The sequence below is a fragment of the Hermetia illucens genome, chromosome 2 (assembly GCF_905115235.1).
Source record: "Hermetia illucens chromosome 2, iHerIll2.2.curated.20191125, whole genome shotgun sequence".
NCBI lineage: Eukaryota > Metazoa > Arthropoda > Insecta > Diptera > Stratiomyidae > Hermetia > Hermetia illucens.
In genome coordinates, this window is record NC_051850.1 from 161,764,336 (window position 1) to 161,791,706 (window position 27,371).

At 42.2% G+C, this 27,371-nt stretch overlaps 3 protein-coding genes across 3 annotated transcripts; all 3 read left to right on the forward strand.

The window, feature by feature from the left end:
- Window positions 1-2,585: 2,585 nt before the first annotated feature.
- LOC119648749 (glutathione S-transferase 1-like) lies at window positions 2,586-3,535 on the forward strand. Its single transcript, XM_038050572.1, has 2 exons — window positions 2,586-2,996; window positions 3,062-3,535. The coding sequence occupies exons 1-2, from the start codon at window positions 2,655-2,657 to the stop codon at window positions 3,347-3,349; spliced, it is 630 nt and encodes a 209-aa protein (XP_037906500.1). The 5' UTR covers window positions 2,586-2,654; the 3' UTR covers window positions 3,350-3,535.
- A 7,489-nt stretch (window positions 3,536-11,024) lies between these two features.
- On the forward strand, window positions 11,025-11,997 carry LOC119649559 (glutathione S-transferase 1-like). Its single transcript, XM_038051755.1, has 2 exons — window positions 11,025-11,646; window positions 11,710-11,997. Exons 1-2 carry the CDS (start codon window positions 11,305-11,307, stop codon window positions 11,992-11,994), a joined length of 627 nt encoding a protein of 208 aa, XP_037907683.1. The 5' UTR covers window positions 11,025-11,304; the 3' UTR covers window positions 11,995-11,997.
- A 3,445-nt stretch (window positions 11,998-15,442) lies between these two features.
- Window positions 15,443-23,131, forward strand: LOC119650050 (glutathione S-transferase 1-like). Its single transcript, XM_038052535.1, has 2 exons — window positions 15,443-15,891; window positions 22,732-23,131. The coding sequence occupies exons 1-2, from the start codon at window positions 15,547-15,549 to the stop codon at window positions 23,053-23,055; spliced, it is 669 nt and encodes a 222-aa protein (XP_037908463.1). The 5' UTR covers window positions 15,443-15,546; the 3' UTR covers window positions 23,056-23,131.
- The last annotated feature ends 4,240 nt before the right edge of the window (window positions 23,132-27,371 follow it).

Sequence of the window (27,371 nt, forward strand, 5' to 3'; positions counted from 1 at the left end):
TCGAATAACAGCACCACCCAAAATCCCCTCTGACAATCAGGTGAGAGTGAATACTGAAGCCATTCACAATACAGCCCTCCGTAACACCTATAAGAGGGAAATGGATGTCGCAATAACCGCATCTAATAGATGTCCTGAAGATGAAGCATCAACAAATTATCTTCACAATCACCTCAACGTTATAATTGATACGGTCACAAACGTATTTGGCCCCAGCCGCAAGAAAAGTCGAAACGGCAGGTTTGACGATGAATGTAAGCTAGCAACGGAACAAAAGAATGATCCATTTCGGGCAATGCTGCACTCTCAAAGAATACGAGTACGCGTAAAGTTCTATCATGAACTTCGGAAGTGGAGCGGGGAGCGACGTCACAGACTGAAAAAGGAAGCATGGGAGAACTACCAAGTCTGTGACCTCGAAAAGTAAAGGAACAAACACATCAGGCACGCAAGTTTTACCAGCAAGTCAGCAGGATGAGGCCTTATACACCTCGTTGTTCATTCTGCCGAGACAAAAAGGTGAATCGGATTTCTGACATAATGGGCATATCGGAGCAATGGGTTGAGTATTTTGATGAACTGCTCAACAACCAGGACATCGGCGAGTTGGAGATCCCGGAAGCTGAAGACGACGGACAAATGCTGCCACCACCAAGCATGGAAGAAACGGTCCGTGCAATTTATCGGCTTAAAAATCATAAGTCGCCAAGAGCCGATGGAATTACAGCCGAACTGGTTAAATATGGAGCGGGGCAACTACACCATGCGGTTCATCAACTGATTCTGAAGGTGTGGGACACAGTGAATCAATGCCTGACGCCTGGCAACGAGGCGTTATCTCTCCCATACATAAAAAGGGAGATATCACACAATGCAGTAATTATTGAAGTATCACGTGGCTAAGTACCTCTATAAGAGATTCTTTGCTATCTTGCTAGGCTGGATAACCCCACATGCCCAGGACATCATTGGCCCATGCCAAAGAGACTTCACTCCAGGCAAATCAGCAACAGATCAGATTTTCTCTTTGCGGCAAGCGATGGAAAAGCTGTTGGAATATGGACAACAGTTGCACCATCTGCTCATCAACTTTAAAGCCGCCTATGATAGCATAGCCAGGGTAAAAGTGTACACGACCATGAGAGAATTCGGTATCCCGACGAAATCAATAAGACTGACTAGGCTGACACTAATCAATGTGGAAGACCAGATAAAAGCAGCGTTATCACTCTCGAGACCATCCAACATCAAGAACGGTCCTATCATGCGTCCCCTTTAACCTGCCTTCGAAAAAGTGATCCGCGATGCAGATGTAAATGGAAGAGGCACCATCCTCTTTAAGTCCACCCAACTACTGACCTACGCTGACGATATTGACATTATAGGAAGAACAAACCGAGATGCACAGTTCACCTTGATCCAGATCGAGTAGACGGCGCCAGATCTTGAGCTGCGCATTAATGAAGGCAAGACGAAGTACATGGTTGCAACGTCAGCACCAAAAGCCAAAGTACGATTAACATAGAATCGTACTGACCAAACGAGAACAATAAAGATAGGAGATTTTAACTTTGTGACCTGAAGAACTGGAGCACATTTCTGAAACCTGAGAACGTTAACGTGTATGTATGCTTGATAGGTTTCGTCTCATTTACGAAACAATGGCAACCATCTCTATAGAATCCTAGCCATTCACATTGTGGGAGTATTTTCCGCCAAGAGAATCTCGTGAAAACCAATGTAAGTGCCTAGGTAGATGCATGGAGAAATTGCAAAATGCATCACTTAAGCAAACTGGAGGAGATAAAATCTAGAAGTATTTATGGGTAAAATTGAATTGGGTTCATCAAAGAGTAAATTTTTTGCCAAGTATACAAGAAAATACAACAGTGTAATATTGCAGCACAAAATACCAAAGTGATGGTGGTATTGCGGTGATGTTAGGTAATGTGATGATGTTAGGTAATGTTGTAACAACAACAACATTACCAACTATATTTGGGTCGCGTTCCGTGATAGTTAAGTGATATCACATTTTGAGGTGATATTACTTTTGTGATATTACATGCAACTAGGAGAGAAAGGACGAGATGAGTTTAAAGCTACAGCTTCCGAAAAGTTGTCATCCTTTGTGCAGATTGAAGAGCATAAATTGGAAACCATAAATATCATAGAAGTGCATTAGATAGGTACTATAAAGTATCACGTAATTGTAGGATTTAACAAAAAGTCTCGTATTAAAACGATTATACATACATATATCTACTTTTGTGTATTTGAATCTTTGTGAATAAAGTGCCTAATTTTGACAGAAAAATTATTTAACCTTGAAGATGTTTCTACTGAAAATCCAAATCATTGTTCGTAAATATTGATACATAAAAATAATCTATAGGTTAGTTAGAGGTTAATTGTCTTAGTTTTTACTCAAGCTGTTAAATCATTTTATATAGTCATATATCCCCAACCACGCAAGTTTTATCTTTCATATTTTATTTGGGTAGACGGTTTGGATTACTTTACCCGAAAAAAGAATCTAAACAATTTTATCAGTGCATCTGAGCTAGTATTTATTACAGACTTCACTGAAAGTAAAATTAGTCTAAGTTGCTTTTTGAATTGAGATTGTTGGTGGAGAATCTTGTTAACAAGCAATGTCCAAGCCAATCCTATCGGGACCTCTCTTGAAGCCAGGAGTTCGAGCAGTGCTACTAACGGCGAAAACAATCGGACTAGAACTTGAGTATAAGGAATCTAAAGTAGAACCAAGTGAACCCCTCAAAGAATATTCGAAAAGGAAAGGTGAAAATCGTCATGCTGTTCTAAACGATGGTGGAAAAGTGATCTGGGGCAGCCATGCTATTTTAGCTTACTTGATAAGCAAGTATGGCAAGGATGACTCATTATATCCAAAGGATTTCTATAAACGAGCCTTGGTTGATCAAATGCTTTACTTTGAAAATGGTGTCATAGAAGCGAGAAACCGATTGTTTTTTGTAAGTGTCGTTTTGTGATTTATATTGGATATTAGGTGTAACTGATTGTTGACAATTTTATTCAGTTGGCAGATCCAGAAAATCCAGAGCTAGTTGACAAATACAGGAAAGCTCTTGCAGAAGCAATTGGTTATCTTGAAAAATTTTTGGAAAAATCTGATTATCTGGCCGGAGATGATATTACTATTGCAGATTTCTCAGCAGCCACCTTGTTATCAACTATAAATATTCGACTCCCAATCAGAAGTGATGAATATCCAAAACTATCAGATTGGCTAAACCGAATAGAGAGTCTTCCTTACTATCATGATGTGAACGAAACTGCACTGAAAAGAATTATGCAGTGGTCTTAGGTTTTTGTAAGTTTATATGAATTTAATGAAGGAAACGTGCATTGTACGGACTCAAAACTAAAGTAACCACGTGAAATATTAAAAGGAACAAAATCAAATACGAACATTGTGCTTATTAAGTTCATAAGGAGCGGTTGCGAATATGTCCGAGAAAATTCTAACAATATAATCGTTCTTAAAGTCGTGAAAGAAAAGCCTATCGTCATTTTTTCCAGTCCGAACATGCCGCAATCGAAAATTCCAGATACTTTCCTCATATATCAAAATCACCCAGTTCATCACTCCCAACAAATTCTTAGAGTCCTGGCATATCAAGAAGGCTGAAAGGTTCGTAGGTTAACATAGAAAAAAAAAATTTTGATAAAAATTGATTTTATTATCCAATATGTTGCCTTCAAGAGCGTTACAATGAACCGTCCATCCATTTTTATAGTGCTATTTGTCTTTAGCCTTAAAATAGGCCTCCGCTTCGGCAACTACGTCTTTATCGGCACTGTATTTCCTTCAGGTGAGTATTCTCTTCAGTTCAGAGAACAAGAAAAAGTCGGCCAGATCTGGAGAACACGGTGGATGTGGAAACAATCCGAAACACAATCCGTACGATTTTACTATCGTTTTCATTGATTTGTGACACGGGGCATTGTCTTCATGAAACAAAACTTTCCTTTTCTTCACATGGGTCCGTTTTTCCGTGATTTCATCTATCAAAGGCTTCAGGTGGTCATAGGGTAGTATAGGTCCCGGGGCGAAACGTGGATTGGCACCCACGATGGAGCATAAAACCTGGGAAATGCCTGCTGAATCAACACCAACAGCTCTACTACCAAACCCTATCTCCACCTCCACGTGGTGACCGCTGGGAGCTCTTTCTTGACGAAAAGCTGCAGACGGAGAAGGATGAAGGCGAGTCTCCCGCGCCTAAAAACGGGACAAATTGTACCAAATGGTCCTCCGGGTTGGGGGTTGGGTACGGCTGACAACCCTACACGGAAAAAACAACCTGTTACGAAGCCACAACAGGAGCCTCGGATAGGACGGATTTTAAAACGACGGACCCGGCAACGACAAAGGAACAACGATTTGCGCATTTTCTCATGGAACGTGCGCTCCCTGTACAGAGATGAAGCTGATAAGCAGCTAGCCGATACCCTGTCCCAATATAGGGCTGATGTAACAGCGTTGCAAGAGATGCGATGGACAGGGACCGGTTTCCTGGAGAAGAGCCACTACACCATATATTATAGCGGTCATCCAGTAAACCATGTGCTCGGAGTAGGTTTCTTAGTCAGCCAAAAAATGAAACCTGCTGTTATCGGCTTTGAAAGCATAAGCGAACGGCTATGCACTATGCGCTTGCGAGGCAAGTTTAGAAATATAAGCCTCATAAACGTTCACGCCCCTACAGAGGAGACTGCAGAGTCGGAGAAGTATACCTTCTACGAGGCAGTAGAAAGAACCCTCGAAGCCTGTAACAGATATGATATCAAAATCATACTTGGGGATTTTAACAGCCAAGTAGGGAAGGAGCCCGTATTCAGGCGATACGTTGGCTCCCATAGCTTACACGAAAAAACAAATGATAACGGACTGCGGACTATTCAATTAGCAGGGTCACACGAAATGGTTGTTGGAAGTACCTGGTTTGCGCGGAAAGCGGTCCACAAACATACGTGGGCCTCTCCAGACGGGACCACTTTCAACCAAATTGACCACGTGTTGATCGAACGCCGCCACCTCTCAGCCTTGATGAATGTCAGAACATATAGGGGGGCCAATATAGACTCGGATCACTATCTCGTTGGCATGGTGCTCCGAGCTCGAATAACAATACCACCTAGAATCCCCTCTGACAATCAGGTGAGAGTGAACACTGAAGCCATCCACAACACAACCCTCCGCGACATCTATAAGAGGGAAATGGATGCCGCAATAACCGCAGTCAACAGAGGACCTGGAGATGAAGCATCAACAAATGATCTTCACAATCACCTGAAGAACGTTATCATGGATACGGCCACAAACATACTTGGCCCCAGCCGCAAAAGGAGTCGGAACGGCTGGTTTGACGATGAATGTAAGCTAGCAACGGAACGGAAGAATGCCGCATATCGAGTAATGTTGCATTCTCAAAGAACACGGGCACGCGCAGAGACTTATCACGAACTCCGTCGAGCGGAGAAGCGACTTCACAGACGGAAAAAGGAAGCCTGGGAGAACCAACAAGTCTGTGAACTCGAAAAGTACAGGGAGCAACCGCACCAGGCGCGGAAGTTTTACCAACAAGTCAGCAGGATGAAGCCTTATACACCTCGATGCTCATCCTGCCGAGACAAAGAGGGAAATCTGATTTCCGACAGAATGGGCATATTAGAGCCATGGGTTGAGTACTCTGATGAGCCACTGAACAACCAGAACATCGGCGAGTTGGAGGTCCCGCCAACTGAAGACAACGGACAAATACTGCCACCACCAAGTTTAGGAGAAACAGTGCGTGCAATTCATCGGCTAAAAAATCATAAGTCGCCAGGAGCCGATTGAATTACAGCCGAATTGGTTAAATATGGAGGCGACCAGTGACACCAAGTGGTTCATCAACTTGTGCTCAAGGTATGGGACAGCGAATCAATGCCTGACGATTGGCAACGAGGCATAATCTGTCTCATACATAAAAAGGGAGATATCACACAGTGCAGCAATTATAGAGGTATCACGTTGCTGAGTACCATCTATAAGATATTCTCCACTATCTTGCTAGGCCGGATAGCCCCATACGCCCAGAACATCATTGGCCCTTACCAAAGAGACTTCACTCCAGGCAAATCAGCAACAGATCAGATTTTCTCTCTGCGGCAGGCGATGGAAAAACTGTTGGAATATGAACAACAGTTGCACCATCTGTTCATCGACTTTAAAGCCGCCTATGATAGCATAGCCAGGGTTAAACTGTACACGGCCATGAGAGAATTCGGTATCCCGACGAAATATAATAATAAGACTGACTAGGCTGACCCTGACCAATGTGCGAGACCAGATAAAAGCAGCAGGATCACTCTCAAGACCATTCGACATCAACAACGGTCTACGACAAGGGGATGCGCTATCATGCGTCCTCTTTAACCTGGCCCTCGAGAAAGTGATCCGTGATGCTGAGGTGAATGCAATAGGTACGATCCTCTTCAAGTCCACCCAACTACTGGCCTATGCTGACGATATCGACATCATGGGAAGAACCACCCGAGACGTACAAACTGCCTTCATCCAGATCGAGCAGGCGGCGCGAGATCTTGGGCTGCACATCAATGAAGGCAAGACAAAATATATGGTGGCAACGTCAGCACCGAAGACGAATCAACCAACAACATCAAACCGCACTGGTCAAACACAAACACCAAGAAGAATAAGGATAGGAGAATACAACTTTGAGAGGTTCGTAGGTTCGTAGGGTCGAAAATCACAACCGATAACAACTACGATGATGAAATCCGCGCACGGTTGTTGTCAGCCAACAGAGCCTATTTCAGCTTACAAAGACTGTTCCGCTCGAAACGGCTCACCATAGGGTCAAAGCTCTTACTGTACAAGACTATGATCTTGCCAGTCCTCATGTATTCCTCGGAAACTTGGGTTCTTAGCAAGAAAAATTGCGAACTCTTGGCCGCGTTCGAGAGAAGAATCCTCCGAAGCATTTTTGGCCCCCTACATGAGGATGGACGATTCCGTAGCCTACACAATGACGAAATCTATGAGCGATACCATGACCGTCCGGTTGTGGATAAAATCCGGCTCAATAGGTTACGGTGGGCGGGTCACTTAATCCGTATGGATGAAGATGATCCCACCCGGAAAGTCTATAAAGGCAATATCTATTGTAGGAAAAGAAGACGAGGCCTAAGATGGAGCGATGGCGTAGGCCAGGACGCCATACAGCTTTTAGGGATATCGAATTGGTGGACCTCGGCGCAAACCGGGATGCCTGGAGTTCCTTATTAAGGCAGGCCTAGACCGGATACCGGTTGTTGCGCCGTTGATGATGATGATGAAAGGCTTCAGTATGGCTATGTATAGTCGCTGTTGATGGTTTTTCCCTTCTCAAGATAGTCGATGAATATTATCCCATGAGCATTCAAAAATGCTGATACCATAGCCTTGGCACCCGACTCCAAAATTATTTTGTGGACTTTTTAATGTATTCGTCGGTAACATGGGCGTCCACTGCGTGCATCATCCTCGGTGCTCGCTTCATTTAAACTTAGCAAAGCACTTCTCAACAATTGATTTTTCTCGTGCAAAATCCGAATAATGTTTATCAAGGCAAGCCTTGGCTTCAACAAATTTTTTTTATTACGCCAAAAAGCAATGCTTTATTAACACACGAAATTCCTTTTTATCTATTTTTGTCAACAAAACAACAAAAGTTGTTTTACTCAAAGTGCTCTATCCCATAAACTAATGGTTCAGAAGCTGTCAAATTTGTACACGTGAAGATTAAGGTTAACTAAAGATCATGTGGATGGAATGCTAGTAACGACATCTATATGTTAACCTACGAACTTTTCAACCCACTTTGCCTTGTCGTCTTTTCCCATAGATATATCTCTTGCAGACTTTCCAGGCAGGGTTTTCCTAATCCAAATGATTCACTAGTCGCACCCAGTTGGGTCTGATTTTATCGATGATTTCGTAGTCAGGGTATCGCTCATAGACTCCGTTATTATACAGAACGAAAATTTTTTTACAACTTTATTTGTTTATGCCAAAATTTCCGAAGAATGTATGAGGACTGGCAAAATCATGGTGGTATATAGTAAGAGTTGTGAACCTGAGGGAAGAACATTGGGAGCTGAAGGATTTTGATAGTCAGAAATCCAGCTCCAACTTTTATACCTATATAAAAGAGTAATTTAACTTCTTTGAGGTTGTATCTTCCTACCTGTCCTGATGCCGTCGCCATTTATTTATTCTTAATTTTGTTGAAGTACAATCCCAGATCTTTTGCCGCCTGCTCCACTCGAACAAAAGTTGTTTATGCTTAATAAATAATGTCCAATGTGCTAATTCCCCTCACACTGTGGAAAAAGATTGTACTCTCAACATATTATTAACAATCATCATCATCAATGGCGGAACCTCCAGTATCCGGTCTAGGCCTGCCTTAGTAAGGAACTCCAGATACCCCGAATTCGCTCCGAGGTCCACCGATTTTATATTCTTAAAAGTTGTCTGAACTCTGCCTCGTCTTCTTTTTAGATATTGCCCTTTTAGACTTTCTGGGATGGATCATTCTCGCCCACCGCAACCTGTTGAGCTGGATTTTATCTACAACCAGACGGTCGTGGTATCGCTCACAAACTTCGTCGTTATATAAGCTATCGGAATTGTCTATTCTTCTGAAGGGGGTCAAACAATCTTCGGAGGATTCTTCTCTCGAACGCGGCCAAGAGCTTGCAATTTTTCTAACTAAGAACCCAGTCCTCCGAGGAAGACTGCCTAGATCATTGTTTTATACAGTAAAAGCTTTGACCCAGTTTTTGTAAGCTAAAATAGGCTCTGCTGGCAGTCAACAACCATGCCTGGATTTTATTGTCGTAGCTGTTGTTGGTTGTGATTTTCGATCATAGATAGGAGAGAAATTACTAATGGTCTCAAAGTTGTGGTCTCCCATCTTCATTGTTCTCATTTGACCGGTACTGTTTGATAATGTAGGTTCTTTGGTTTAGCGCTGACGTTACCCCCATGTACTTCGTCTTTACTTTATTAATGTGCAGGCCAAGATCTCGCCCCAAGCGCCGCCTTCTCGATCTGGATGAACTTTCAAGTTGCTCTTCTCGGCCACTTGGCTTTGGTTTGGTCCACGGGGCTGCCCCGTCTTCTTACCCGCCACATTAGAGCACCAGTAGTGGTAGTAGCAGCCAGTAGTTGGGAGAATTTGAAGAGGAGGTCTTTTTCCAGGCCCAGGTTAAAGAGGATTCTTCATAAGGCATCCCCTGTCCGTCAGACCGTTTTTATCTTGAATGGTCTCGAGAGTGATCCTGCTGCTTTTATCTGGCCTCTTGGCTTTTATCTGGACATTGGCCAGGATCAGCCTAGTCAGTCTTATCAATTTCGTCGTTTTTTTTGGGGCGCGGTGCAACTTTCTTTAACAGAATAATAATATTTTCTGACATTCATCATTGCTAAGAGGTGGTGGCATTCAGTCAACACGTAGTCAATTTGTTGAAAGTGGTCTCCGGTGCAGAGCCCATGTATGTTCGTGGACCGCTTTTCTGCGAACCAGGTAATTCCAACAACCATCTCGTGTGTAACTGAATAATTCGCAGTTCATTATCATTGGTGTTTTTATATAAGCTATGGGAGCCAACGTATGGCCTATCGGGAGCCTATCTAGTACCATGGGAACCGGGACAGCCCTCTGAGCGCATATGTCCCTGAAAACAATAGTCTCGGTTTCGCTATCTACGATCGGCACCCTTATGGCAGTCTCATAGTGGTTGTGTTCATATCGTGGGTATAGCTTCTTGTGCGCTCAAACATGGAGTTGCGCTGTGTAGCTACAGTTAGTTGCGGTAGAGGTGTTAGATAGGCCGCACATCCACTGGTATGAATGTTGAGCCTGCACTCTGATAAACCCGTACCGCAATGCCCGGCGTAGCGGGGTTCTGATTTTTGTTTCCAAATCAATCCGTGTCCGAAGATGACCATTGGATTATGCCTACACGGCAGGTACTCACGTTAAACCGCCAGGATCTTAATACCAGTTAGCTATACCGAAGCACAAGGGATGAGCTGTTCCAACAATGGAAAAAGTATCCAAAGTTAACTGTGTCCCGTCGAAACGTGCTTATATATATATATATATATATCTGAGCTACTCACCCTCGGGAATGTGTGGATCATTTTGAACACTTTAATCCCTCCCCCTGTATGCAAAACTTCACGTGGCTTATAGATGATGTATTGAGATAGGATCAGAATCTGAGATATTAAACGCCAGAACATCCTGAAAAATTATGAAAATGTACACTAAACAAAAAAACAACAAAAAAGTACCGGCTCGACCGTACATGGCAACCGATTGCCTCCAGCAACAAAATCACTTTTATTAAATTAACCATCTGAATCGATATTTTGTATTTGAACCGCAAATGGTGTACACCGAATCGAAAGTCGTGTAACTTTACATACTCGCTTGACGGAACTGCTTGGGGGAAATGCATTTAATTGCACGTTGGGTATATGCATAGCATTGCGATGTTGCCTGTATAAATAGCTTCAATGATCATTTTTTTCCGGAAATTTTACAGCTGCATACTGCTTAAATTGGACTAAGCGTATAACATGTATAGGTAGAAAGAAAAAGATTTCAGCGAGTTCTTAGCCGAAAAGCCGGTCTGAATCAGAATGTTCGGAAAACTGATTTTCTGCTTCAGTGCTTCTAAATCGATCGGATTCTAAATGGACCTCCTATGACTTGGTAGGGGCGACAGTCTAACGGGCACGTAATGAGGCATTCTGTTAGAGAAAGACGGGTAAACCTAACCGCTTAACAAAAAACGAAAAGAAAAAATAATTTGAAAAGTAAATAAAATATAATTTGCAATTTTTCATAACTTGATTAGTTAATCTCTAAAGCCAGGAATTGGGCAATCTGCGGTTTCTCTTCACATGTACTGATGCATCATAGTTATCGGGTTAACCAGAGGAAAGTTGCATAAACAGTTTTCCAGTGATAAGAAAAGAACTGCTAAATCATTTTATATGGGCATTTGTCTCCAACTGCTGAGTGATCTTGAATATCTAATTTCTTTATATGAATTGGACTACACAGTTTTATCCGAAAAGCAGTCAAAAAGTGTTATCAGTGCATATCAGTCACTATTTATAGCGGCCGGCACTTAGGATTTGAATCAGTCATCTCTTTTTTAAGTTCGTGATATTTGTGGTGAATTTTACAAGAGATGCCAAAGCCAATTCTGTCTGGACCTATTGTAAAGCCTGGAGTACGGGCAGTCCTACTAACAGCTGAAGCAATTGGCTTGGAGCTCGAGTATAAAGAAACTAAATTAGAACCGAAGGAAACAATTGAAGAATACCAGAAGAGGAAGGGGGAAAGTCGCGCTGTTATTCTGAATGATGCGGGAAATATAATCTGGGAAAGTCATGCTATTCTATCCTATTTAGTAAGTAAATATGGCAAGGATGACTCGATTTATCCAAAGGATTTCTACCAGCGAGCCTTAGTTGATCAAATACTTTATTTGGAGTCTGGATTTTTAATGCCACGAGCTCGGATGTTTCTAGTAAATACTTTTTTAAATGAGGATTGCTCGAAACTATTTGTAACAAATATTAATTTTATTTAGATGGCTAATACGCGAAATCTGGAATCAGCTGACAAGACCAAGAAACTTCTTACAGAAGCTATTGCTTATTTCGAGAAGATTTTGGAGAGAACTTCTTATCTGGCTGGAGACAAGTTAACTATTGCAGATCTTTCAGCCGTCGCTATATTTTCGAACATACACAACATATTCCCCGTTCAAGTTGCAGAATATCCTAAACTAGTAGACTGGCTATCACGAATGGAGAATCTTCCTTACTACCATAAAGTGATGGACGCCGGATTGCAATGGCCAAAGCAATCTTGAAATGTAACTAGTAAACATTTTTTTGAGTATTGGATTGGAATTTTAAATATATTTTGATTAATAAATTGGCTTAGTATTGTTTAATTTTAATGTTATTTTTTGTTCATCGATACAGTCGATGACCCTGGGTTCGCACCCACGGCCAAGCGAATGACTTTGTGTGGATGCGTCTATCTAACATAGACGTTGAAACACCAAATTTAACATCCAGATCCCAGAGGGAAAAGATACTCCAAATAGCGACGAATACTGGAGTCCACGCTCCAATGTATTCCTGGTTTAACTTTTGCATTGGAATTATTGACATGGCTCTTCGGAGCTGGCGAGTTCTGGAAAACTTTACAGTAAGCGATCATGTGAAACGCTGTGAAAATGAGCCTTAGAATATTCGTCGAAGTTCTTGGAACATGTAAGGCGAAACTATAGAACACTTCGCGAATGGAGGACTGCTACTGTCATTGCAGTCAGTTATAAAGATGACAGCGGCACCCTGCCGGACTTCCTTGCACGTAGAGCATCGAGCTGTAGAAAACTTTCTATGAACGTAGACTACGCAGAGCAATAAATACAAGCAAACCTTGTTCTTGGAAGGAGCTAGTCGACGAGGTGAATGAGAATTAGAGGGGACTCGGTTGTAATGTTGTAGCGGAAACCTTGTTCAGTTCGAGTAGATTCACCGTATTGTACGGCCATTATTCTCAATGTATCCCATTGGGATTGATGGGCAAAGATGTTAGGTACATTAGAAAACTCATTCCATGCACCCGACTTTTTCTTGCTGATATTAAATGATTGTCTGGGAGGCCGCTACCTACTTTTAAGAAGCTGGAAGGCTTGAGGGGAATAAAGACCACCCGTGTCAAGAGTAGGATTTCTGGAACGCTTCCTACGATGGCAAAAGTTCCTTGATTGCTAGGGTAGAAGAGCGGAAAGGCTAGCTCGAAGTAATGTGTCAAACGGGTCCCGGATAGTGAGTTAGTTGATGGTCCCACGGCTTAACGTTGCGGGAATTCACCCTTCCTACTTAAGAAAATAATGTGATACTAGTTCCGAAGAAGATAGCTGACCTAACCTACTTCATTAATCATAGCAGATTTTTTTTCAAACTTCCCAAGTAATATTATTACCCTTATATTAGTAGAGATCGAAATAAGAAGTATTTTGGGCGTAAATTTTATATTATGATTTTTTTTAGACATTTCGCCTGGTTAGTTTTTATGAATGAGTCCCGCATTTCTTTAGGTTTCTACGCTTTCATCCCCCACTCTCCCATTTCGGAACGAATGTTAAATGGTTTGTTAAGAACTAATGGAGACCTTACATTTGATACTCCACATGGTTTTATTTAGAAAAAGAAATTTACACCTTGTTCTTCTTTTCTTCAACATTTATCCAGTTTGCAAGCGGAGTCGGCTCGTCGTCATTCGTTTCGCCATTTTGTTTTATCAAAATTCTGAGCTGGATACAATCGGGAGGCTTTTAAATCCCCATCCAGCATATCAAGCCATCGTTGTTTCAGCCGGTTTTTTGGTCGCTTACCATCCAATGTGGAAATTTTCGTTAGCGCAAATTACGTGACCATACCATTCAAGATGACTCTCTCGCAATTTTTCCACGATCGGTCAAATCCCATACCGATCGCGGATATCCTCATTTCGGATGTAATCGAAATGCGTCACGCCACTAGTCCAACGCAACATTTTCGTTTCCATTACGGCGAGACATCGTTCATTGTCTTTTATAGTCGGCCAATATTCAGAAGCATAAAGAGCGACAGGACGGCGAACGTTCGTTGATACATCGATCACAAAGAACACCAGTTGTGGAACGCCACTTCAACCAGGTTGCGTTAATGCGGGAAGCAATTTCATAACGCAGTTCTCCATTGGCTGATAGCGTTGATCCGAGGTATTTAAATTGCTCTGTTCTGTTCAGATCACTGCCGTTGACAATGATTGTGCCTGTTTCATGGGGATCGGTCGTCAAAAATTCAGTTGCTTAAGGGGGTCATCCTGTGTGAAGACCGTTTTTTTTTGGCTTTTTTTAGAATTTTTTTGTGAAGAACTGGATAAAGATACAAATACGAATAGATTTACTAATATCTTGAGCATATATAGTAATTCTTCCAGCCTAATCGCATAGTTCATTATTGAAATAAAGAGCAATTTATACACCCATCCCCAAAAAACAGGGGTTTTTCTGCTGCCACGCTAGAGGACGCTGCGATCATCTTAAAGAAAAAAGTAAATGGCATTTTAACGTACAGACAACCAGTTCGCAAACTAGGATTATTAAAAAATGTTAAAAACTAAATTTGGTGTTTTTTCACGGCTTCTTCAATGACTTAAATGACTTCAATGAACTACTAAATGAATCGCAATTATCCTAGTTAGCGGACCGTAAAAATATTTTCTGAATAAGTCGTGAAAATTTCAAAGAATTTCGTTGGATAGATTTTGGGCAATGGTGGCAGCCGATTTTCAACATGCAGTAGAATGTGATTTTTAGCCATAAAACTTTAACTGACCATTAATCTGGTATACTTAGTTCATAAACCTAAGGTTTCTTCAAGAAACACATGTACAGCCTTGGCTTCAATTCTTGTGGTTTTAACGAAGTCATTCGAACGTCATTCGGACCGATAAATACGAGCTTTATTACGGCGATCGACATAAATCTGGCATGTGTCTTATCACGTGTTTAACGCTATAATTTCTGAACGACTCCAAATACCAAAAAATCACTTTGCCCATATATTTTAAACTATATCCAGATAAATTTGATGCCAAAAACAATTCGATTCTGCGGATCCGACAGACGGGATGACCCCCTTAACAACTTGCCAGCATGCCCAGCCTGGCCAGGCGAGGAAAAAGACGCAGAGTATGCAATATTCGATTGTAGTCGCTTCGCGGCATGGATTTACGGTCACGAATCGTGCACCTCACATCCTAGATTAGCCGAAAAAAAATCATCTTTCGAACATTCCCCTATATGAACTATACATAGGTCTGTTTGTCTGTCATACGTGTTTTTTCGAAAACGGGCTAAAGAGTCATGTAAAATAGAAATCTGAACTAAAATTCATGATGAGGCCGCTAGAAAATATCTACGCCTAAAAACGCCCAACCCTACCTAACTACTACAACTTTTCATGCTTAAAATGTCGGACTCCGGGTTTGCGACTTGTTTATCTGAATGACTACTATCTAAAGGTCACCAAAGAAATGGTATGGAACGATTTACGCAAACTTCACCTGAGAAAGAGTATAGGAAACTCGTGCTTGCAAGCTAAGCATAGACTCCTACGAAAATAGCGACGCATTAAATAATTCACTTGTCCCAATTGAGCTTTTTCTTGTGATCACTTAGGCACTAAGATTGAGCAATGGTTTATGCATTTATCGCAAGTAACTCACATATGATTGCTCATCAACAAATATTAATTTTTGTAAAACGTACAGTCATTGTGTGGCTATCAGACTCAGTAGTTATCTAAATTTTATAGCGAGAGGTACTAACCGTGCGCAAGGTCTTTAGTGTTGTTCCAAAATGGCAAAACCCATATTATATGGTTCAGAAATGAGCCCCGCGGTTCGAGCAGTATTCCTTACGGCAGCGGCTATTGATTTGGATTATGAATTTAAAGAAATTAACGTTCAAACCGGTGAAAATAAATCCGAAGAGTTCTTGAAGAAAAATCCTCAACATACCATTCCTACCCTCGAGGACAACGGAAAGATAATATGGGATAGTCATGCGATTATCACTTTCTTAGTTGGAAAGTACGCGAAGGATGACTCGCTATATCCGAAGGATTTATACACAAAGGCTGTAGTTGATCAAAGGCTACATTTTGAAAGCAGCGTTCTTTCTATTAAAATTCGAGCTGTTACTGTAAGTGGCTTCCTTCAAAATTATGTTTAGTGCAATACAGCATTTGTTAGTTTTCCCGAATTTGCTTAGATTTGTTTGAAATATTGAAAACTCAGTGAGTTTTGTGATACGGAAGCTTGGCGGATTTCAATCCAACCCCATATAATTTCCGAAAGTTTGTGAAGAAAACTCGCGAGTTGACAAGTTTGTTGATAATAAAATTTGTCTACGTGATTGTCCTGCACAATCAGGGAAAGTGATAACATAATACCAATTGATGGCGGAATATTCGACTTTGAATCTAGATCTTGGGAGAGGGTCGCTAAGGATGTCATTTTTGTCAGCAACCTTGACAGAATACGAGTGATTATGAAATACACCCCAATACCGCAATACATGGATATCTGATGTATGAGGTCATGAAAAAATCCAGAAGCTCTCTAGAATGATTGCAATCATACTTACCTGCACTGCTTTTGACGCCTTTTATTCATTGTTCCATGATAAATTCGAGGAGTCGCGGCATTAAAATCTGAGGTAAAAATAAAGTGATTATTTAATAAGCTCCGAGCGAAAGCGAAAGCTCCATACGAGGCTGGAGTAAAGCAATCGAAAGAAAATGTTACTTGTACGCACAATTGAAAGCGTTCCATCTTTTCTTTTAAATGATAACATTGCGGACTTTCCATAAATACTGGAAAGATAACGATCTTTTCATCTTTTTATTTAACTTTCCTACGTGCCTCTATTCAGTAGAGGAAAACCTGACTGGAATACAGACGCTTCTACATTTACAGAATATGAATGACATTCTCTAGGTTCCTTATCTGACTCCTCATCCAAAAGAAGTATGTATGATAATCAGTCCCTGTATGCTTTGAATTTGATGTGTCAGGTCTGCTGAGACAAGTCATTTTCAAACGAAAGATATCGAAAACAAGTCGGGAAACCGGAAGCTGGACGCTTCAGGTACGAAAGGTTTTGTGTATTTCTTAGTACGTGGCATGTAATATATGCATATATTACGTGAGAGTATCCACTTTCGGATGATATTGACATTCACAGTCTTGAATTTGCAAAGAAGCGACAACTTTGACGTATTATAACTTTGTTAGTAATAGTGCGATTTCCACCAAACTTGGTAAGATCATGCTCTATGTTATACTCTATATTGTTGCGAAATTTCGTGGTCCTAGCATGAACTTAAGGGGGGTTTTGAAGCGAATTACTGAAAATTATAGTAATATACTATTATTAACTTTATTTGTGCAGATATCAGGGTGGAAGGTATTTCGGAGCCCAGGCACCATATAGTGGCAGCCTCTTGATTTTTTTCAGATTTTTCGGTTGGGTGGTTTCTGAGAATGGCCCCCGTAAAGGAATGGTCACTTTCAACCCCCCGCACTCCCCACCTTTCCAACAAATGTCAAAACTAAGACCAGCTTCCAAAAGTACTAACCGATACCTTTAATTTGATACCCCACATGACTATATTTGATGAAAAAAAAATTTACACCCCCCTTTTGCATGTATGGAGACCCCCCCTTAAATTCGTTGTCAAAGGATGTAATTCACTGTATGCGTGAGCGTTCACAGTTCCCACCTTTCCACCAAATTTGGTGTCAATCACTGCAATCGTCTCCGAGAAAAATGCGTGTGACGGACAGACAGACAGACAGACAGACAGACAGACAGACAGACAGACGGACAGACAGACAGACAGACAGACAGACAGACAGACAGACGGTAAACCGATTTTAATAAGGTTTTGTGTTTACACAAAACCTTAAAAAAGATCTATTGGTATTGGCATTCCACAGCGAATATACAATAACAACACAGAAGGTTACCAAACAGAATAAACGCCCCATGCCAATATAAATTTTTGCTGATTATTCGTTTTAACGATAACAGTTTATCTCTGCCAATTTAGTTCGAAAATTACAGTGGAATTTAATTTTTCAAGGTTTTGTTTGCATTGATAGGGATTTAGGGGGGTCCCCATACATGTAAAAGGGGGGTGTAAAAATTTTTTTTACCGAATATAGTCATGTGGGGTATCAAATGAAAGGCCTCGATTAGTACTTTCCGAAGTCGGTTTTAGTTTTGAGATTTGTTAAAAAGGCGGGGAGTGGGAGGGGTGCAAATTGATGATTTCTTTAACGGACCCATTCTCAGAAACTACCCAACCGAAAAATCTGAAAAAAATTATGGAGCTTCCTCTATATGGTACCCAGGCCTCAAAATACTCTCCATCGATATTTGTTCAAATTAAGTTAATATTAGTATATTACCATATTTTTGGAGAAATTGAGTAAAACCCCTCTTAAGTTTATCCCAGAGTTATAAAAGTTGGCAGTAGTATAAAATATAATATGAGGCATATTATCCCCAAGTTTGATAAAAATCATACTATTAGTAACAAAGTGACAGTAGCTCAAAGTTGTCTTTACCATGTCAGTTTACAAGCCGAAGTACTAAATCCGACATGCTCAATTCATATACATAACGGACTACGTACAAATGGGATAGTTCTACACTCAAATATACTGACAGAAGAAGCAAACAAAACCTTTCATACCTGAAGCGTCCAGCTTCCGGTTTCCCGACTTGTTTATGGTTAATGCCAAGAGCCAGTGAACATCGTTTTTTGAATTTTGTGTAAATCAAAACCTTATTAAAATCGATTCACTGTCTGTCTGTTTGTCTTTTTAAAGTTTTGTATAAAACAAAACACTGAAGGTGGAAAGGTTCAAAACCTACTGCTGGCTCCTGCCGTACAGTTATGTCAGACTCCTACTCACTAAAACCACCTCCTTCTTCTTCCATTTTCCCCACGAGACTGCTATAAGCATTGCATCGCGGGGCTGGATCAGTTGTTAACTGCGGCTCATTATTGTTCGCTTGTTGTCTTGCTTTCTTCGCAGTTCTTCATGCCTTAGCTGTTGATGAACCATTTTCAGCTCAATTACCACTTGATTCCAAGCCTCCGTTGATTCCAACATAAACTCCACTATCTTTTCAGATGTTAAGCGCCTGTCTGTGATCGCCTCTAGCCTAATTCGGTGCGCTGTAAGCCTTAGGCACTCAAATACAACATGCTCCGCATTCTCAGCGACGTTACCACATCTTGGGCAGCATGGTGACTCGTCATGATCAAGTCGATGTAGATAAGCCCGATAACCTCCATGTCCACTTAAAAACTGTGTTAGCTCGTAGCTTAGTTCCCCGTGGCTCCTTTCAATCCATCTGAATGATACGGCGGGTCAATCGGCCAATTTGTGCCTCGTTCCGTCTCTTCTGTCATTCTGCGTTGGATTCCCGCCGTGCTAGTTGCCGTCGAAGTACAATAGACTCCCCGATTGCATACATTTTGTCGTAGAGACTCTCACCTTCATCCGCCCAGATGTCTATGGGGATTGTCCCTGCCAATACATATGCTGCTTCTCCTGATGTTGTTCGGTAAGCACTGCATACCCTGAGTGCACTTAGTTGATACGCCATTAGTTTTCCGCAGTTTGATTTGGTTTCCAGAACGGTTGCCCAAACTGGAGCTGCGTAGAATAGTACAGAACTAACTACCCTTCAAATAAGACGACGTAGACTTTGTCTTGGTCCACCAATGTTCGGTAGAGATCGTTACCGCGATGGAAGACGCTTAAGTTGCAGCGCACTCAACGTGTTCTTTAAAGTTGAGCCTTTTGTCAATCATTACTCCCAAATATTTAAGCGACTCTTGGAAGTCCGTCTGTTTGTCCATCACACGCATTTTTCTCGGAGACTGTAGCAGCGATTGACACCAAATTTGGTGGGAAGGTGGGAACTGCGAACGCTCACGCATATGGTGAGTTACATTCTCTTACGTCGAATTTAATGGGAGGTCCCCATACATGCAAAACGGAGGTGTACATTTTTTTTCACCAAATATAGTCATGTGGGGTATCAAATGAAAGGTAGTATTTTCCAAAGCTGGTCTCAGTTTCCACATTTGTTGGCAAGGCGGGGAGTTCGGGGGGTCGAAAGTGATCATTTATTTAACGGGGCCATTCTCAGAAACTGCCCAACCCAAAAATCTAAAAAAAAATCAAGACGCTGCCACTATATGGTGGCTAGGCTCCGAAATACCATCCTAGCACCACGAAAGCAGTAATGTAGGTTATAATATGTAGCTTGATCTTACCAAGTTTGAAGAAAATCGTACTATTACTAGCAAAGTTATGTTAGGTCAAAGTTGCCACTTCTTTGGAAATTTAAGATTTTGAATGTCAATATCCCCCGAAAGAGAATATACTCACATAATATATGCGTATATTATGTGTTACGTACCAATGGGACAAATTCACATTCAAATGTCTTTACAAAAGAAATACACAAAACCTTTCATACCTGAAGCGCCGAGCTTCCGGTTTCCCGACTGGTTTTAAGGTTTTCTGTGAAACAAAACGTTACTAGAATCGATTCGCTGTCTGTCTATCTTTTTTTCCGAAGGTGGAAATCTTCCAAAGACATGTTCATGATACATGTTCCAGCGTGTGGGATTTTTACCCACTAAAACTGCCCCCTAACTCCTATCCTCTTCCACGCGGAACCACTTCAAACTATTTCGTCACAGGATGGACATAGCTCTGGCCTCTCCCTTCGCCCATCGATTGCATTCGCAACGCGCCTTTCACACCTCCTCTGCCTCACTCAACCTGCACTGAATCCGCCCTACCATGTCGTTCACTGCATTCAAGTTCTTCTGGCACGCAATCATTTTCCCAGTTATATTTTCCGGTGCTACTGTTTTTCCCAATGTGTCTTCTAGACTCTTCGCTTCCTCAGCGAATATAGAACAATGGAAGAAAACATGCTTCGCGTCCTCCGGAATTCCGTCGCAGCTTGGAAAGCTGGGTGAACTGTCCAGTTTAAACCTATAGAGGTATTTACGGTAACCTCCATGTTTCGTGAGAAACTGTGTGAGATAATAGTTTATCCACCATGCGTTCTCGACGTCCACACCTTGATGCTGGAAATCAATCATGTGGCCCGTTCCCACCGTTGCTGCTTAATGATTTCTCCCTTTCGGCGTTTTTCACGTGCCATCTCATCGGTCAGAATGTCCATCGGCATTATTCCGGCTTCGTCCGAGATGGTTCTGTAACCGATGCATCGCGGGTATCCAACATTTGTCATCATACTTGCCATTTTGTAAGTGCTGCTTGAAATTCAGCCTCGCATCTATCAACACTCCAAGGTATTTAATTGCTGGTTTTGATGTGATGATATGCTTTCCCATTCTGATACGAGCAGTGATTTCCTTACGCTGCTTTGTAATAAGCACCTCTGTTTTATCCTCCGTGGCCGTCTATATCCGCCTCTGCCCAGAGTTGGTTGAAGCAGTCTTTCTTGTTTCACTCTATAGCCAGCTTCAGGTTTCTTCTAGCTTCTTTGTAAGCTCGCTGTTTCACCACCTGGTCAATCCTACACATTTCTGAGCCACTCGGTTGGTTTTTCACAAGAGCAGTCCCGAATTACCTGCATGCTTCTTCCTTGCAGACCGCGAATCTGCCCCTGGTACACCCAGTGTTCCTGAGCCAGCACTATTGCAATGTTCACCTTGGAACTTGCCCTTACAATTACTGCAGCTGCAGCTTTTCCATAGTGGAGGTCTTTCTGCCTCTATGGCGGGTATGTTTCCAAAACAATGGTTGATATGGCAACTACGACCTTTGATTGACTCCAGGGATCGGTCATCTACCCCGACCATGAAGAGTCTACTCTTGTCCTCCACCTTGCTTCTGAAGTCTCTCAATAAACGCGTATGGAGATCCTCATTCTGAATGATTAGGAGGTCCATGAGAACTTCCGCCTCTATTGTTGCGGCTTTCCGAAGGGAAACTGTCACCATATGTGCTCCTGGTATATCATCCCCAGCACATGTTAACAGTTTTGCTCCTTCCCAGCCTGGCAATTTAGGAACTATGGTCGTAAGCCACTTTGCAGTGTTTTCTGTCGCGTATGTGACCATCCCTTGCACATCTGCCTGACGGCAAGGTCTTTGATAGTGTCCTGCTCCTCACGAGTGAGTATCTGCTCGGGAAACATTTTTGGCAGCATGGCCAGTGAAATGTTCTTCACCTGTCTAACAAAGCTGATAGCGAGCTTCCTGATTCCTTCTTAAGGGCCTCTTCTGGTTTCCTTCCCTCAGGCAATGCAGGTACCATTTAACACCTGCGCCACTGAGACCTGTCTCCTTTCTGACGTTTGACATATTGATCTCAGACATGCTTTTGCTTGGCCCTGTTTTTTGAGCAGTTATTGATTGGTTTTTGTCTGCGCAATATACCAATGTTGACTTTGGATCCACTGCTTGACGTCCCAATTTCTCCCTCCTTGGGTAAACATTGCTCAAAAAATACTTAATACTATTGTTAACAAAATACTCATCACTGATAATGCTTGAACAACATTTTTGGAATTTTTCTTGTCCAAAAAATTTGAAGCAATCGGAGTACGTGGGGAGTCTGTTGCATGTTAGAGACTTTTCCTTTGGAATTCACTTATTGCCTTCGGAAGCTTGGTATGAGCATCGAACTTGCAAACATTCTGATGATATTTCCAGGCTACAGAAGATGGTAGATGTTTTCTTTTCCATTCTTTTTTGAAAAACCGAACAATTACCAGAATACAGTAAAGAAAGAAAGCAAAAAATATTGATTTAATTAAGAGCTCAGACGCCGAAATACTTAACTCCGAAGGCACATATAGCTTGGAAAAAGTATGTTTTTGGATGTTGCACAGGCCTACACTAGATTTGAAATCCTTTTATTGTCCTTTTGTTATCAAATTTCTATATAATTATTTATATCTCAATTTCAGAACGCTTTGAAGCAAGACAATCCTGAAGCTACTCAACAGAGCAAAGAAGCCCTTTACGAGGTCTACGGTTTTCTGGAGAAGTTCCTTGCCAATGGCCCCTGTATGGTTGGGAATTCATTAACTGTTGCTGATTTCTCCATCCTCAGTAGTCTATCAAGTGTGAATCTAATCGTGCCTGTGGATGCTGCCAAATTTCCCAAACTTGCAGAATGGTTAGGACGGATGGAGAAGCTGCCCTTCTACTCCAAAGCCAATGGCATAGGATTGAAAAAAGTAGCTCAATTCATAGAGAAACTGAAAGCTGCAATTGCAGACAAAAAGTGATAGTCATTCATCAATTATGAACATTATGTAGCTCTAGAATGCGATAATAAAGTGAAAATAATTCTGACAAAGAAAAGTCTGTGTTTTACCTTGAATAGTTTATCAGTTAACTTGTGCGGAGATAACATTGTGTGACTTGCACTGGGGTGAGGCGCAATGATAAGCTGGACAGCATAACGTTTGTATAAGAGTCATTTTTATAGCTTTCACTGCTGTGTGCCTGGTTGTTTGTTTTCCAGTTAGAGGAGATCTTAAACTATGTATTGTAGACGCATTTACTATACTATGTATATAAGAAGTAGTCTAGATACTAGTTAGTGGTAACGAATCACTAGCGCCAGACTAGTGCACACCCACAAAAAAACGTCAACCAATTACTTGCCCAAAAGTTTCCCAGAACTCGCGACCCATACACCGGTGGCGCCAGGTTACGTCAGGGATATTCCCTTCGTACCCTGGGTGGCGGAACGTTGACGTATATTTGGGGTTTAAAAGTACGAGCCCAGCTCTCGCTGTCTTTTCCAAGATACGTTTCCTTTTGGAGTCTGGATGAGGTATGATATGGTGCTTCAGATAAACGCTGAAAACGTTATCCCTAAACATCGAATCCAGTCAAAGCTGTCCCCTCAGCCTTGGGCAAGACCTCGAAGTCGAGTCCCGTCCCAAACCCAGATGGCAGTGCTGCCTGATAAGTCACGATGCCATGAGGCTAGGTTCTTTTTCCGGCACTGTTCGCTGATTAGCACTATATAACCTTTTACCTCCCCGGCCAACTGCGCTAGCCGCTCGTGAGCGTGTGGTAGGCTGCAGATCACATAAGCCGCTGTCCCAAGCGCGCAGTGCAGAGACTGCTATTCTCTTTTTCGTTGCAAGTCTTTATTTTGTGACCTACCAGGCCGCATCTACGGCGTGTGCCCATAATCTAAACACCTCTTACACTTGGTGGGGGCGATACTGATTCATACCCTATACATCACCCATCTAATATTGATTTTCTCGCCGTTAAGAAGTTTTCTCGCGTATTGTCCGACAACTTCCACCACGGCGAGTTTTTGACTTCGACAACTCGCAGATGCGGTACCTATCCGAGCATTTCTTACCTCTGGATATTCAGGCTTAATGGTCTCTTTCACTTCAACCTCTCCTGTGAGACAGTCAAGATCTCAAATTTAAAGAGAGGGTATTGGTTATAGACTAGAATCTAGAGCCTTCTCCCCCAGTAGTCCCTTGACTGCCCTGCAGAGCATACTTTTGTTAGTTGTCTTTAGGCCTATTTCAACGAGGACTCTCTCTCCCTTTGTTTCCCGTATGGAAGATACTTCCGCTTCACTGTCTTCAGGGTTGACCTTATAGCAGATTTCTGCAAATATCTTGCCGGCCGAGGAGAAACCACAGTCTAGTTCTTCGTTTCATAGTTTTTTTCTTTTGGTGTTTCACTATTAGTAGCCGCCTTGATTTTGGGCAGACAATTTTCTAATGGATGGCGTGGCGTATTGTCTCATTTTGTCTTTATTTGCACTCCTTTTTGAGCCCTGGAGACTGCTTGGGTGAACTTTCCTTCAGACGTATCTTCCTAGTTCCGCTCTCGCTTTCGACACTTGCAGTACTCTCGGCGGGAAGCGCGGTTATTTCTGCTTTTCGCGCGTCTGCTGCTGCTGTCCATATCCAGTTATGAAAAGAAAGGCAGTCCTGGAGTTCTTCTATTTCCATCAGCTCGTTTTTCGTGTCTTTGCTAACGATTTTCAGGAGGAACGATGCAGACCGCATCATCCGCCTCATCACTGCTGCGTATTTCCCGATAAATATTTCCTCTTTGGATTTAGCAAGGACAGTCAACTGCGCTCTCACTCGGGTAACTCCCGGAACCAGCTCAGTTTCAGCGATCTCTGGATTTGTTTCATGAACAAGGACACTGCAGGATATTAGAGCTGACGTCCTCGCGCCGGCGGCTGCCTCAGTGTTTTGTCGGTGTTTCAGGCTTCGTCCAGCTCTTCATCTTTCCTTACTATTTCAGTGATTTTGTCAGTTTCATTATTTTTATTCTTCATAGAAATCTTACCTACACTACAGAGTAGAACGCATCCCAGGGGAGCTGCTTCGGTCTCACCTAGCGTAAGTGTTCCCAATGCTTGAAAACAATATTTGTTCGCTGGTTCGTCTATATTCTCAATTTCGTGATCTAAACTTTAATCTTCTTTGTATGTTTAGATTTAGTTTAGTTTAGTTTACTTGGGGAAGCCGCAGCTCCGAACACTCAGGCCACTGTTAGGCCCATTGTACCATCCCCGTAAATCGCCTATTCAATTGCTTCTCGCCTACAGCGTTCGCAGACTTTAGCGAATCTGAGAACATTTTCCAGAGGCAGAGAGTGTGCAGATTCTTCATTGAAGAAAACCTTGCCAAGGTGTCTTCCTCTGAAATTTGAGGAGGCTAGGCAGCTGTATAAAAAGTGTAAGGTCGTTTCTTCCTCCTCACATTGGCTGCACATAGCCGAAAGTTTTAGTTTAAGGAGGAGTGTCCCGTTAAAAGCCCTACTAGGATTTTCATGTCCCAGTTCTTAAAAATGCCGCTGTGGTGGTTGGCAGTTCAAATTTCTCCACTCGGCTGCGTGAATCCTTGCAATTTCACCCTTCAGAGTATACTTGACAGTGAATGGCCATTACCATTACCAGCGATGTTTGAGTGCCCTGACACCCACATTAACAATATTTCGTTCAGTCGGCCAAGTTTCAGCAGCATCTGATGACAACTCGACAACTCCACACCAACTGGCTTCATATGCCGTTGCTGTTTAGTGCTGATAATGCTGCCCGACTGTCGGAACAGATTCGAATGGCGCGACCCCTCCATTTTTATTGAAGACATTCTTCTGCTAGCAATGAAATGGCATATATCTCCGCCTGGAAAATGTTCCTCATTTTTTCCGAGGGGTCGGGTCAGTTCCGTAATCGGATTCCCCGAGAACACTATTACGCGTGGAGATTATTAAGTCTGTAATCTGAAAAGACTCATGGCCATTTATCGACCATTCTTCTATTTTGGTGATTACGACAGTGTACGAATCTGGAAACCATAATATCCTCCGGGATCAGAGCTACCGGGTGTTTGTCAAGGAATTTCCAGATAGACGCATGACCGTATGATTGGCCGCCTTTCTAGGCTCTAATGGTACCGAGCCAATATGCGTCATTGGCTGCTTCCCGATTCACCTCCAAGTGAATGGGGAGCAAATTTAGGATAGCTTCAAGTGCCGCAGTTGGCGTAGTACTCATTGCTCCAGTAATACTTAGGCAACCAAGCCTCTGAATCTACGTTAGCAGCTTCCAGCTGTTAGCAAAGTTCAGTCTCGGCCACCAGGCGATGCGTGCATACATCAAAATGGGTTTTATTATGGAGGCATACATCCAATGTATCCATTTTGGTGCAAGTCCCCAGGTCTAACCTATCGCATTCCTACAGCACCAGAGCAATCTGCAGGATTTCTGATATTGTTTCTGGATATGGTGCTTCCATGTTAACTTCGAGTTGAAATGTATTCCTAAATACTTGACTGTTTGTGCCAGCTGCTTATCTAAAGCTTTTGCAGACCAGCCTGAAATCCTTCTAGGTTTCGGACATGATGGTTCTTTGCCCTGTGGCTCCACACACACCTCAAGGAAGATTGCTGGTGATCGCTATGGGTATAGTGTTTGCTGAAGCAAGACGCACCAGTACAGGGCTGAAAACGTCAACTCTGCAACTAAGCTAGATCCCCCTTTCCGAAAGGTGTTTACAACACCTTCGCTGGCCAAAACTATATCCTTCTGCGCAAAAGCTTCTAATAAGCTGCGACCCCTTGCATTTGATTCTCTGCTATCCCATCCAAAGGCCCAAGCTTTGAAATCACCATCAATCACCTTTCGAATTCGTCATCTTGCGTCGAAAACAAGATTGTCAAATGTTTCCTTGAATTCAGACAGTGCCAAACTTATTTTCACCCACACAAAATTACTGGCTCCCAGTACATTGTATGTCCTGCCGGCCGCAAGCCCATATTGCTGCCTGACCAGTCGAATCTGTGACCTATATGAGGCCGTCACGGTTTCTATACGATTCCTTTATTATGGCAATTTCCACCTCAGATTCGTAGGTGCTCTGCTGAAGTAAATCCTGAGCGACCCTGCAATATTTGAGGTTTATTTGAATAAACCTAATTTTTTCATTGCAATCAACACCTTTCTAAATTCCGGGCATTTACACTTCGGGCAATATGCCGATTATCCCATCCCTGTTTTACTTCGCACAATAGGCCCTATCATGCGTTCTCTTTAACCTGG

Bases quoted from the DNA above. Each gene is read 5' to 3' on its own strand.
- LOC119648749 (XM_038050572.1), top strand. From the start codon at position 2,655: ATGTCCAAGCCAATCCTATCGGGACCTCTCTTGAAGCCAGGAGTTCGA. The intron at 2,997-3,061 runs GTAAGTGTCGTT...AATTTTATTCAG, and splicing joins CGAGAAACCGATTGTTTTTT to TTGGCAGATCCAGAAAATCC.
- LOC119650050 (XM_038052535.1), top strand. From the start codon at position 15,547: ATGGCAAAACCCATATTATATGGTTCAGAAATGAGCCCCGCGGTTCGA. The intron at 15,892-22,731 runs GTAAGTGGCTTC...TCTCAATTTCAG, and splicing joins TTAAAATTCGAGCTGTTACT to AACGCTTTGAAGCAAGACAA.
- LOC119649559 (XM_038051755.1), top strand. From the start codon at position 11,305: ATGCCAAAGCCAATTCTGTCTGGACCTATTGTAAAGCCTGGAGTACGG. The intron at 11,647-11,709 runs GTAAATACTTTT...AATTTTATTTAG, and splicing joins CACGAGCTCGGATGTTTCTA to ATGGCTAATACGCGAAATCT.